The sequence below is a fragment of the Ochlerotatus camptorhynchus genome, unplaced genomic scaffold (assembly GCF_037179485.1).
Source record: "Ochlerotatus camptorhynchus isolate MF236.1 unplaced genomic scaffold, CSIRO-AGI_Acam_v1.1 ptg000500l, whole genome shotgun sequence".
Taxonomy (NCBI): Eukaryota; Metazoa; Arthropoda; class Insecta; order Diptera; family Culicidae; genus Ochlerotatus; species Ochlerotatus camptorhynchus.
In genome coordinates, this window is record NW_027040985.1 from 148042 (window position 1) to 162283 (window position 14242).

At 40.7% G+C, this 14242-nt stretch overlaps 2 protein-coding genes across 8 annotated transcripts in view; one reads left to right on the forward strand and one right to left on the reverse strand.

Annotated features, from left to right (window-relative positions):
• Nucleotides 1-14242, forward strand: part of LOC135712667 (uncharacterized) — a 269423-nt gene that overhangs the window by 113447 nt on the left and 141734 nt on the right. The window lies entirely within an intron of this gene.
• LOC135712665 (transmembrane protein 205-like) lies at nucleotides 9899-12143 on the reverse strand. The gene is made up of 2 exons (XM_065235609.1): nucleotides 11714-12143; nucleotides 9899-11358 (listed from the first exon to the last, which is right to left on the reverse strand). Exons 1-2 carry the CDS (start codon nucleotides 11980-11982, stop codon nucleotides 10629-10631), a joined length of 999 nt encoding a protein of 332 aa, XP_065091681.1. The 5' UTR covers nucleotides 11983-12143; the 3' UTR covers nucleotides 9899-10628.

The window sequence follows — 14242 nt, forward strand, 5'->3', positions numbered from 1 at the left end:
GACCTCCGTGTTGACCTTGTCGCCTTCTGGAATGAACACCGGGTCCATTTTTTGCCATCGGAAGCCACCAATCCAAACACCATAACGCTAGCAGGATGCTTGGTCAGATACACGTTCTTGTGCTCGTCGATCACGTCTTTTACTGGAAGAGAACTAATATACATACCGGTCGGTCCTGGAATTTGATACGGGATCGACGGTAAACATGCTCTCGTCGGTGAACAGGATTATCGGATTTTTTCGCTTAAGGAAGTTCAAGATTTTCTTGCATCGTTCGACTTGTAGCTCCCGGATGCGGTTGGTAATCATGTGAGTTTTTTTTTCGTGCCCTCGACTTCGCCCCGCAATCTTCCTATACGATCTTCAAAGTCACTGATCCCGTGTTCCTTTGCCATTTTCCTTATTGAACGCACTGGATTCACCCGAATCTTCCTTTTGATAGCAGCGATAACCCTTCGGAACCCGAGCAGACCTCGGATGACCTGTGGCCACCACGATGGGTTGATCACGTCGTGAAAATGCCGCACATCGACCCAGTAAAAATGGTTCTCGAAAGCGACTGGAACAAGAAGAAGAGGCGCGCAGCTGGCAAGGTGGATCTACCAAAGTAGAAGGGAACTTACGGACCCTTCGAAAACTACAAGGCTGGCGAAGTGTGGCCATGGATCGAGTACAGTGGAGACGAATTCTTTGGATAGCAGAGAACAACAAGGTCTTAGCCTGGTTGGTAAGGTAAGGTATGGATGGCAATCGATGTCCGTGATTGCGGAACAGAGACCGACGTCAAATAATTGAAAGTAGAAGAAGAAGATAATAGAGGAGTGGTTCATATTGTTAATTTTTAATATTTGCCATGAGTAATGTTATGGGTTTTCTAGAGAATTTTCATAGATATTATAATTTTAATGAATCAAGAATACGCACAAAATGGGTACTAGGTACCGAGGGGTATCTAAATTCGAACGTTTTCTTCTATTTTAATAACTAAAACTCAATGAGTACAAAGAAAAATTGTTTTTGAGTACCTCGTGCGACTGGTTTCAGCGAGTGTTGATCCCGTTGTTGCTAGACCTGTGCGCCGATCAAAATATTTTCGGCGGCGGCGTAATATGTTATTTTCTGTCGGTGGCAGCGTGGCGGCGTCACGCCGTTTGCTTTCTGCGGTGGCGGCGTGACGGCGTGGGTCGGCGTGAGTTTATTTAAAAAAAAATACTCTTCAAGCCAATCGTACATGTACAAAAAATGCTACCAATATTTGAGTTCAGATTACTCAAAATCGCTAAAACGTTCACACTCATAGTGTGAATAAATTTTGCGACACTTTCCCGGGGAAACTTCTTAAATATGGGGAAAATTTAAGAAAATTGTACACAGGTTAGAAGTGCACTAGTGGATAGACTAAAACCAGATTCAGTTTTCCTCATATTCGAGAAGTTTTCCTCGTAAAAGCATCGGAAAATTGAAACATTTGATGGGTGACCTACGATTTCGCGAATTTGAGTAACCTGTACTCAAATATGAGTAACTCTTATAAAATTTTGAGTAGTTCTCATCGGCCGTGTATGCAGAATTTGTTTAGAAATGTATGCCAAGTGCTTATTAAATTTGTAGGGGAAGGATTTGTATGGCAAAGTGTTACAACCCTTTTATTAAGTATAAGAAAAGTACGTTATGTAGAGTTGAATAGTATTGAAAAGCAATCTGTTGCATTACGTAACAATTTAATGGGCCCTACGATTTTTTTTTCATTTATTGAGCATAATATGTTGATAATATGTTGATAGCGATAAAAGATGTGCTTTTGTTACTCTGATACATATTTGAATGTACGCGCAGTGTTGTCATATAATTTTTTGTTTATGTATTTGAAGATGGTGTCTTTCAGACAGGCTCATTACAGCTAAAATGCTATTTTTCGTAATTATGAAACTATGAGATACTATGATGATAATTTTAATTTGTGGTGGAAAAGTTTGTGTACACAGAAAAAAAGTTGTTGAATATTACATCCAAACTGCTGCAACCAGGTCAATCCATCGGTTGTGTAATATAACGTTGTACGATGTACATCGATTTTGCGAACAAAATTACATCCATTGATGTAATATTGCATCTGCTTTTTGCTATTACATCATTATTTCATACATCAGCTTGAGTTACATTGATCGAGATTACATTTTTTTTTGCTTTGTGTGACGTATAAACTTTGTCAATTTTGCTATCAGAAGGTCACAACTAGCGATTTTATGATCGCTGATTGCTCACTCATCACGTTGCTTATTGTTACAGCTAATCGCTATTGTAACTCTCTGAAAGCTAAATTGACAGGTTTTATGTCTCATACACACACTTTATCATCTATTCTTGCATCATGTAAATAACAATTATCATTAACATATCTCATAGCATCATAAATCCAAAAAATAGCATTTAAGCTTGGACCTGTAAAATATAGAAAAAAGGTAAAATTTCAGCTTGTTGTTAATAATAGTCACTTATTCACTTTTATGTAAATCCAATCCTCGTCAGTAAATCTATTTTTGCAAATGCTGTAATTGTCATGAATTAAGATTGTTTTATCCACATTGTTATGGTGGATGCTTGACCGACGTGAAGATACGGTCGGCCCAGCTATGATAAAAACTCGTTCACTTGGCGGGTACACACAATACCTTGCGAACCAAAGCTACCAAGCTTTCTATTTTTCCTAAAGCAGAGAATATCTCCATCTACAACGTTGTTCGGGTATGACGTAGCCAAAAATGCGGTCCACTGTTGCTCGATGACAGAGTTCGCACTATCTTCAACGTTTGAGTGTTTCATAGCAAGACTGAGCAACGAGGAAGATAAGTTAGAAGGAAGTTCATCGCATTTATCTGATGTAGCTACCAATTAGAAACCCATTTGGATATCCGTTTTTTAATGTCCTTGACTTCATTTGACTGTCCTTGACAGTAAGTACAAGAAATTCATATAATATAGTACGTACAAGAAATTGATAATCGAGCACTTTTAATGCATTAATCGAGGGTCAAGTAAATCCGAAATCAAAATTAGGTCCTTAACAGGAAACCTTCGATTCAGTTGCTCCTTAATCCTAAGCTTCATGTGTGTGATGGCAAGCAAGTCCCCATTTTTTTAAGCTAATACAAGCTACAATCGCAATCGCAGATCGCAAGGGCATGACAATGTTAACTGTTGCATTCTTTTCAGCAGACAACAGGGTTACTATAATCTGCAAACCAAAACGGAGTTTTACTACAATATTTTGACCACCACCATGTCACCATGTCTCAGAAACAGACTAGAGTAAAATCACATAGGAACTAAAATGAAGGTTTTCACACTAGACGTTCGCTACATGATCGACTTTTAACTGGCATGTTTTTAACTTGTCCGCTAACTGAGACAATTTTTCAGTTAAAGTAAATTTTCTGCCAAAATGATGCAATTTCAAAATGTCATGATTTACTGGATGTACACGGATGCTTTTTAAATGCATTTAATTTAGTGAACTCCGTTCGCTAGGTGAAAATCAAACATTATTTTCTCAGCTGTCGAATGCCAAGTGTATCAGTAAACAAACATCTGATCTTCAATGCACTGCTTGGATATTAATTTTCAAAGCCTATATGGTCACCAAGCGGTCAGATGGAACATATTAGTAGACTCAAATGTTCGAGAATAGCAACAATAGTTTACAATTATAGTTTCAGAACAAAGACTTAAAAAAAAACTCACCTCAAACGGCTCAAGAAAATTTCACAAGTCATCAACTACCACCCACTCATGTGCTGTGAATATGAGATTGTGCTTATTAAGATGGTTCAGTAAAGCATTCACGCCAGCTCTATTTAGTTCCTGACTTTTCATCATCTTAAGTAAGTAATGCCAACGTCTTATGCTGATTGTTTTAAGTGTTGGGGCTTCCCGCATAAAAGCGAACCATAAATTGACCTTACCTAAAATGGTTAAAAATTGTTTATAATCCCTGCTAAACTTTAACTGAAATGGTTATGGAACTTTACATGAACGTTTAATGATAAAGTTTCAACCTTATGTATTATGGTTTTTTGGAACTGAACCTTACAAATAATGGGTTGTTAAGAACCATTACCATTCCAAATTCTTATTTTCTCCATACATTTTCAGAAAGAGAACTATATAAGAACGTTTTTACTTATGATTTGAGAACATTAATGGTAATGGTTATGGTAATCAGTAAGGTCCATTAATGGTTTTGTATTATCACTCAACTTTACGTGGAATATATCGTGAATTGGTAATCAGTAAATTACAGGCAACCAATTCGCGATATATTCCACATAAAGTTGATCGATGTTACAAAACCATTCGTGGACCTTACTGACTACCATAACCATTACCATTAAAGTTCTCAAATCATAAGTTAAAAGGTTCTAATATAGTTCTCTTTCCGAAAATGTATGGAGAAAACAAGAATTTGGAACGGTAATGGTTCTTAACAACCCATTATTTGTAAGGTCCAGTTCCAAAAAACCATAATACATAAGGTTGAAACTTTATCATTAAACGTTCATGTAAAGTTCCATAACCATTTCAGTTAAAGTTTAGCAGGGATTATAAACAATTTTTAACCATTTTAGGTAAGGTCAATTAATGGTTCGCGTTTATGCGGGTTATTTAGGTCCACCGTCAAATTGAACATTGATATTCGTTTCACACAAACTCGCAAGTTGAGCATCTAGCTCCTCCTCCATACTAGATAACGAGTGTTGCTCATCCATAACAAGCCAATTTCCAGATTCTTCGATATCGGTTAAGATTTGTATGTTTATTTTATCCATTTCGACTTACAATTCCGGACCTCGGTGTCACCTGGCCTCTTCTTAGCCTCTGACATGCAAAGCGAGCAGAACACTTTCTCCTTCACTATAGATATTTTCACGTCACTCTTAGCATACATCATTTTTCCAAAGTATTGCCACGAATCACTTGAAAAGTTTTTTCCTCTGGAAGTATCTATCGACATAAAATTCAAAGGAATTTTATTTTAATTCAAATTCGACATCGCGAAAGTCGTCGTGAATGGGAAACAAAACCTCAAAAATCAAATGCGTAACTGAGACGAGACCGATGCGCAGGATCTATAGGAGAGGCAGAAGGAAACTATAGTCGACTGTTTCATTAATCCGGTGTTCTCAACGGATCGAGAGAAAGATAGAGTCGGCTAGTATCCTTCTGCCTCATCTTAAATAAAACAGAATGTAAAACAATTACCATTAAATTTGCGGTACATTTCCGCATCCACGGTGGCTGCAAATTGGCGCAATTTTCGAATGATATCTTCCGAAATTTTCAAACTTTTTTCTACGATGGAAAGGCAAACTTCGTATTTTTACATTCTCACAACCAAGGCTGAAAAATCTCATTACAGCTAAAATGCAACTGAAACTGAAAATCGTCGGCGGCGGCGGCGCACAGGTCTAGTTGTAGCATATGCATTCCACATGTCGCCCATTCCCAGCTAGCAACCATATTTCTAAAATGAACCACACATCGTTCTCATGCCATCGAACTGATTATGCAACAAATGCGATGACTTCCCGCTGTTTCACAATAATTCTGACTTGACACCAAAAGTTTCAAGATCATATTTCACCTATTCAATGGTGCATTCAGCGCATCGTTGTCAAGCCTGAACTGCCTACTCCATATTCTCTCCCTTTTCCCATTCTCTCTCTCCCGTCAATAACGATCACTGATTAGTGATCGTTCACATAAGAATTTTTACATAACTAGCTTCAAGTACCTCCTGCAGGAAATCTGTAGTCATTGAATAGGAAACAAATTAATCACACTACACGGCGAATGAGAACGAATCAAATTTGAGTTTAGTTCACTCATAATCGCCAAAAGTGCAGGAACTCAGCGATGAGTAAAATTTGTCTCACGGTTTCCTGTGGAAAACCTAAAAAACCTGCCGGAAAATGAGGAAATTGACGAAAATTTTATTCAGTCTCGGAGTAGTACGAATGGACTGAGTGAATCCAATCTTTACTTTTCTCAAATTCGGGAATTTTTCCCTGAAAAATCCTGGAAAAACCTGGGAAAACATGAGGCAAATTAACTCATCGCTGAGTTCCTGCACTTTTGGCGATTATGAGTGAACTATTCGATTTGCACTTTTATTAGGATAAAACAACAGGTTGTAAGTACGCTTATACCACAGACAAACAGGCATAACACTTAGAAGAAAATTCTCCAAAAAATATCGTCAAGCGTATTTTGCATGCGCACTAGCACCAGCTATCATCCACTTTCCCAAGCATTGTTTTGCAACCGGAGTATCCCTCGTTCATGCAATTTTTTTCACTAGTTGCTTTTCCCTTGTTCTGTCAACGCGTCAGCTGTGTTGAATAAAAACAAAACAGATGGAAGTCAGTGATGTCGGTTCTACGAATTTTCCGAATTTGATTGAATTCTGCAGAAATACGGATCCGTAGGTAAAAATTCACAGAAGCTAAGACTTTTTTTTAGGGATTTGTTTGGTTTGTTAATTGTGCTTTTTCTTTTGCTGGAAACAAGTTTTTAAACAAGGTAATGCATGACTTATTAGTGCCCTTTCTAAATGTAGATGTATCAATGTAACATGATACATAATCAATGATATTCATGATGAAGTATTGAACATCAATAACTGGTAAAAGTTGATAGAATATTACAGTCATCAACATGATTTGTTCTCGAATTCTGAACTGAATGACTAATGTGCAGCAGTTTGATGCAATATTTAACAACTTTTTTTTTTGTATTCGTCAGATGTGGTATGTGTCTCCAGTCAGATGCATTGACCACTTATCATTTTCAAGTGCTGATATCTACTAACTAGACGTGAAAAAGAACTGGCATCACTGATAAGTTAGAAATGTGGTGGCTTGCTCAATGCTTCAGTGGCACCACCATGACAAATACAAGCACATTCCCAACTAAAACATTATTTGCGATGAATGTGATTGTGAGTGTTGTGTCTGTTTGTCTGTCAATTATTTTTTTCCATACGACGATTGGCACTCTTATGGAAGTTAGGTGTCGTATGTAACATTGAGGTATGTTTTGATCAGTTGGCACATACGGCAAATACTTTTTTGATGCGAAAATGAAACAGAAATGAGGTAGCGGGCCTAAATTTTGTCTTTAGGAAGAGTAGGCAGAGTATTGTCTGGCAGCATTAAAATGTCAATTTGTTAACATTTGTTACATACGACCTATTCACAAAATGCACTTCAGAACTATCAGTTGATTGACAGCTCTCTCACGAATGCACTTACACATAGACACTCTCTATAATATGAGAAAGAATGGATGCGTGCTTGCATAGTTTAATCCTCTCTTGGTGGTTACCGAATCGAGGATAAGTATTTAATCCAGATTTCCCAAAATCCGGATTAAATCGCGTATTATCCTCGATGGAGCTTACCGCTATCAAAGAAGTAACATCGTATGATTGACAAGAGAGATATATCACGGTCCCTGTCCCTGTAAGTGTAAATATTTCTCGCGTAACATTTGACAAGGGCCCTCGTTGATCGATTCTCTTCATCGACTTTCTCTTTGGTTTACCATGGCTATATAAACGAATTCTCGATGAACATTTCAAATGGTCCTATCTGCTTTGATCGATTCTCTTCATCGACTTTCTCTTTCGTTAATAACTCATCTGAAAAACCTTTCCCTGTTGTATTTGACGTTTTGGACGCTAGATAAGAACCTCCTTTATCAAACTATGTGGTAGAATTAGCGCGAAATCTATTTGCATAGCAGTGGTTATGACAAGAGAAAGTTGATGAAGAGAATCGATCAAAGCAGATATGACCATTTGAAATGTTCATCGAGAATTTCTCGCTTAACTCGCAGCGCAGTTGGACAGAAGATGACGTTAGCTTGCGCCTGAAACAACACATTCAATGGAAAATGCATTTGCAGTCGGGTTATTCGCGAAAGAGAAAATCGATGAAGAGAATCGATCAACAATGATAGGCCCTTTTCTCGTGTTGCGCGAGATTTCACCGTTCTACTGTACAACTTGAAAACAAACCAAACTTTTCCCAAATATTGATACTGAGTGATTTGTTGGGGAGAATACTATATTTCAAGGTTTATATAGGTATACTAAAGTCGCTATATTTATAGTTTGGCGGATAGAATTTCGATCTATCAAAAACCTTTGTAGCTGAACATTGCCTTAGGTCCTAAGTAACATTGATCGATTCTCTTCGTCGACTTTCTCTTTCGTTAATAACTTCAGCACATAACTGTTTCTTGTTGTGTTTGTCGTATTACGTGCTAGATAGAAGTTTCTTCTATCGATCTGTGTGCCGAAAATACCTGGGAATGTCTTTACATGGCCGTGAGGATACAAAGAGAAAGTCGACGAAGAGAATCTGTCAATGTTACTTAGGATCTAATGCAATGTTCAGCTTGCATTTAATTTATTGTAGACCAACAATTGAAAAGGTATTAACAACTTTTATAAACAAAACCTTGATAGTTCTTTCCTCGCCAATCGAACGCAAATTAACGGCATCTTCCGATAGAGGAAACTTTCCCCAATCCGATGATGGTGTTGGTTTGCGTAGGCAAGCCTTGAGTCACTGGAAAAGGTTTCCAAAGTTTTGTTCGCAAAAGTTGATGTGCTCTTTTCTGTTGTTGATCGTGCGTGATGTGCTCGATTGGTTATGCTACACTGAAAAAAGTTTTCACATAGTTTCTATTAGCAACGCACATAGTATTTTTTCAGTACCAAAAGTAATGATTTTTATCTGAATACAGTCAAATTTCGCTCGTTGGGCTATGTTTAGGTGGGCTACCGTTAGTTGGACTATAGCCCACCTAAATCGAAGTCAAACGTCAATTTTGACAGTGCAATTTATTTTTCGATGGGCTCATGTACGAATAATTGGGACAGTTGCTAAAGGATTGTGATGATAATAAACAATCGGTTGATAGCTCAGCCCAACTAACGAAAGTCTTTCACTAAGTGGACTACAGGTTTAGCCCAACGAGCGAAAGCTGACTGTATCATCACATGACATAATACAGTATATGTGATTAATCATGTAAATTTCATTGGACACATAAGATTCATGTCATGGATATTTTCCACCGGTTATGTGATTTATTTTATGAGTGTATTTGACAGCTCAATTGGTTACCGAGATTCGATCCGCCAGACTATAAATATAGCGACTATAGAACAGACATTCTTAACCCTTTTTATGCGTGGGGATAAATCTTTCAAAATTCGAATCAACTGCCTACGTGAGCTCAATCGTCGTAATCCGCAAGCTTCCCAACACTGTTCCCGCTATCTTCGATCGAACCCCCGCAACGATGCGTAGCACACTCGAAAAGTGATTGTCAACACTGGCTTGTTAATTGTCACCGGCGGAATCTACTGCCTGCCGCACGCCGGAGAAGTGCGACAAAGACAAAGCATCGCCAGTGCAAGTATGACGTCGAACGATCACGAGTTTGCGATCAAAACCAACAACAAGATGAAGCAATTTGATAGCGAAATTCCGCTGGGAAAGTATTCAAGTGCTAACCAGTAATCGTCACGCAATTCTAGTACGGCACTAATTGCCGTTGTCGGAGTATTTTGCGCGCTATCAGCGGTAGTGGGGGGAATGTGTGAACGGGTTGATTGAAAACGCAGCTTGGGTTAGTTTCAAAAGCATCTTTTCTAGTTTATTTAGAAGTAGGTAGGGTAGCACATGGCCCCACTCTCCTATCCCCTGCACCTCTAGGGGGTGCCAGGGGAGTCGAATTAAATTCGTACCACAGTTATGTTTGTGTTTTTGTCCTAGCTTTCGTTTCTAGTTGTTTTGAACTACTTATAGCTAGGGCGTGTCTGCGACGTAACAATAAATATTTGCGCTTTATTCGTATGGCAATTTGTGATTTGAATATTCTAACTACGTATACATTCTAAGGAACACTACTTCAGATCTGGATTCCCGCAATGGTCTACTGCCGTACGCAGTAGACCTCCCTGTTTGCTCACTCGGATAGATCGTTCCTGATAGACGAATGAATATTTTCGAATATTGCAATAAATAACTTGACATTAGTCCTTAACATCTAATTAAACTAAAGGGAACTACAGTTTTGCAATAATCTCCAAAAATTCAGTGCTTTTTTGTTTGTTTTTTTTTTACTAAAGACAGTCGACTTGGCTTCGTCGACTGCGCAGGATCTGAAGTAGTCTACTGAACCGTGAACCAAACCGACTTCAGTTTGAACAATTTCTTTTACTCTGCCCAGCAGGGGGATTAAAAACGACTAGATTCTCTGATTTTCTTTTCGATCCAACTATCCTCGATTTCGCGCATACTAATCGCTAAAACACAAAGGAAAATAACACCTTAATACTGCTACTCTCACTCTCTCTCTCTGTCTGTCTCTTTTCTCTTTCTCCTTCTCCGTCACTCCGGGGTTGGAATTTTTCCGCAATAATACTTTGGCTTTCGACTGCTGCGTAGCAACACGCACTCGTTCCATCTCTCGCTCACACTCGTCCCAAATATCACAGAACACAACCATCGGGAGGGGGAGGCTGGCACCGAAAACAAAATGGCCGTCCCCACTTACAGCAGCTGAACTCGCGATGCCAGATAGTGCAGATGAACAAAGGTGCACAGCAGGGACACCATGTTGACCATGGCCGTCGCCATGTGGATCTTCCGGAAGCGCTTGTGCACGCTCTGGTAGTGGTTGGAGCTGCGCAGCTGTGGGTTCTCGGCTCCGCTGAAGCGGCCGACCTCCTGGCCGACGGTTTCGCTCGACTCGAAGTGATACTTTTGATGCATCAAGCGAAGCATCGGTGGAGCCATGTAGAGCCATACGACGAGCTCAAGCGCGGCGCAAAGGGCCAAGCTGCCGAGCTGAAGCACGACCAGAGGGTCCCAGCTGGTCAAGGCGGTGGTGCGGAGCTCCGGGTGCGCTGTCTGCTGCATCTTGATGAAGGTCAGCAGGGTCACGACGCTCAGGGCGGTTCCCATGGAGAAGTACTTGGGGAAGAGGATCTCCTGAACCCGGCCGAAGGTATGTCGCGGCAGGTTGAAGTAGAGCGCCAGGCCGGACACGAAGGTCATCCACATCTGGGCACCGAAGTGCATGGCGAAGGAACCGAAGTAGGCCAACGATACGAGCACATGGGCGCGGGTTTGTATCTCGGGGCAGGTAGAGGTAGGGGTAGTTACTGCATTGCCTGCGACCGACGGTTGCCCTACTAAGTTGGGCCACAGCACTAGCAGAATGAAGGAGACGAACAGCATCGAGATCGCATGCGATGGTTGCGTGGTATGGGTGAGGATTCTGGAAAAAAAGGAAGAGAACGCATTTCGGTTAGAATTCAGTGACTTCAGAAGCATCATAAATATTGATAGGTCATCGACATACGGTCGTGTGCCGAGGGAAAAAAAAACCTGGCTGCTGTAGAACCCGTAATTACCAGCGGAGGTACAAATGGCGAGCAAGCAGGACAGCGCAAAACTCTGACGTTGAACTCTCGAGTGGCGTACGTGATTTTCGCACTGCCCTCTCCACTCGCACTCTTTCACCTCCGCTTCGCGTGTCGCTACTGTGCATCACTGCTGCACAACGTTTTGTTTCAAGGTGATAACACAGGGATAATTCAATTGACATGTTCGCGATTTGCGTCTGGACTTACTTGTAAGCGGTACTCCTGCGGCATTGCACTGCCAGCTCCTTGCAGCAATCGAACAACTGCCGCGTGGCTTGCGTGGCACCAACCAGGACATCCCGATAGAGCACTTCCTCCTCAACCTTCGACTGCACTTCCGGTTGCACTTTCTCCGGCATTCTCCCGCTGCAGGCCTCTTCTTGCCTCTGCACTGCGGAGAACTCAACCAGGACCCGCTCACCGAACAGCTGATCGCTCAATCCGGTTACGCGCTGTCCCATCTTGTGAAGACACATATCAATTCACTGCACTTGTTCCGCTCAATTAATGAACCACTTTGGGCGATATACAAATAAAAAATCGCTTCCACCAAAAAGTTCTATTCGTTCGATTCGTTTCGCTATGCCTCGTACTGTGCAACGTTCGCGGTATTTCTCTTTCGGTTTTCAGATCGGACGCTTTTGCCCGACTCGGGGAACTGAATGGCCCTGCTCTCGTGCCACCGATCGTATATATAACAATCACCTTTCACCACTACACTCAAACGGGCGGTCCCGCGAAGATAACGCGTGCACGGTTCCGCTCGCTCTCTTGATGTCCGTTTTGCTACCCATGTTCGCACCTATCCTATCCCATCACGCGGTGCTCCATGCTTCTCGCCAAAGCGACGAGAGAGCGAGCGATCCCGAACTGACCCCCCGAACACGGGGAAGGTGGCTGGTTGGCTGGTGGGTGGTGGGTGGGTGTGTTTCGTAATTATATCCGTTTCTCGGGAGTCCCGTGGTCCGCTTTGTCGTCGTCATAGCGATTTTGGATACAGTGCGAATCGAGAATGCATTGATAGAAAAAAAAAAAATCGATGACGTCGACTGGATTCGATGCCGTGTCTGCGAAGACGTATGGTGTGAAGTACGCAACGAACGGGATTGACCGGCTGATTCTGGACGGCGTGCTTGCGTGTGTGCTTGCTGCTGCTGTCTGGTGGATGGTGGGCGGAGAAGACGCACGGAAAAATGTGGGGAAAGGTCTTCATTTTTATGGCTTTATAATTGTGGGGATATTTTGAGAAGAGTCACTCTCTTTTCGGGGTGGTCAAAGCTCAGTCATACTCTTGGTTGGTTCGATATTGATTTGGGGTTCCTTTCTAGTCATTGAACACGCACGTTCGCGATGCTTCCAAATGAACTTGAAACCGGATCTCGATCACTGATGCCCTTGAGTACATTCTGCGAACCAATCATAGATTGAAAAGACAAATGTGACATGCGAGAAATTTATGAGCCTATTATTTGGAATTTGTAAATGCGTGTATTGTAGCGGAAGGCATTTTAGCATAGGTGTTAACGTTTAACCAGAATCAGATAAATGTGCCAAATCTAGGGTGTCGACTACCTGAAAAAAAAACCTGGAAAATCAGGGAATATCAGGGAATTCATTATTGAATCTGGAAAATCAGGGAATCTCAGGGAATTTTATTCAAATTCAGGGGCATATTTTTAAATCACCGAAACTTTTTATTAAATATAGCTGACTTCGCTAATTTAAAACAACTTAATTTCGCGGTGTAGTTTGAGGATGGTTTTCATTTTAAAATTTAAATAGAGTTGCATTTTTGTAAGTTGAGAAAAACTTATTCAAATAAAATGGTATTTTGATGATTTTGCTGATGATATGGAACTACCACTCATTGTAGCAAGGCACCTGTCAATAGGCTGTCCTCGCTGTTCGACGAAGGGCTAAAAACGGATTAGGTAGATCCTACGGGATGATTGAGAATCTCCTTCCAACAGCAGAATCATACAACCGGTCAAAAAACAAGCAATCCGACAGGAGGATGTCCCAAGGAGTGGGGAGAAGAGCTTGCCCTTTATTCACGAAATGTTAAAGACAAGGAGTTGGCATTCCCACTCTTCCATCCATTTCGCTTCAATTAGGTGCCCTGGTGGTCCCTCCCCTTCTCAGTGTTAAAGATTTATACTTGAATTACTACTTAAGCCCTGACCTAATGAATTTTTCCAAGTTAAGCTAGGGCGTCCTTCTTTTTCCTTTTGAAATTCCTATTGAATGCTAGTCTGATGGGATGATTATATTCTCTCCTCAAAATGTGACCGTCATAACTGATCCTACCTACTCTAACTCTTCTGTTGATAGTTTCACCATCGAGCAATTTCATAGCGTTAAATTTTGATTTTTCTTTTCTCTTACATTGACTGTATATAAGGGAAATGGCCTACGCCTATGGATCTAAGATTGGGTTCATCGCTAAAAATCTGCTATTTATCAATTTTATCTACATGAACTACGGTTCTGATGGATATTTTTGGTCGCTATTGAAAATTTAGTCGATTGATGAATTTATGTATGGGCCCAAATTAGGCCGACATTACATCCATTTCCTCTATTCCTCAACTCCCAACTCGGATGAAACGGTTTACAAAAATCTACTACCATTCTGCTAGTTTTCAATTCACTCCTACATCTTCCTCTTTTGGTCAAATTTTCTATTCAGTGCTGATGTTAGACATACTCATCTTTTCTGATTGTTTTGCTTTATTA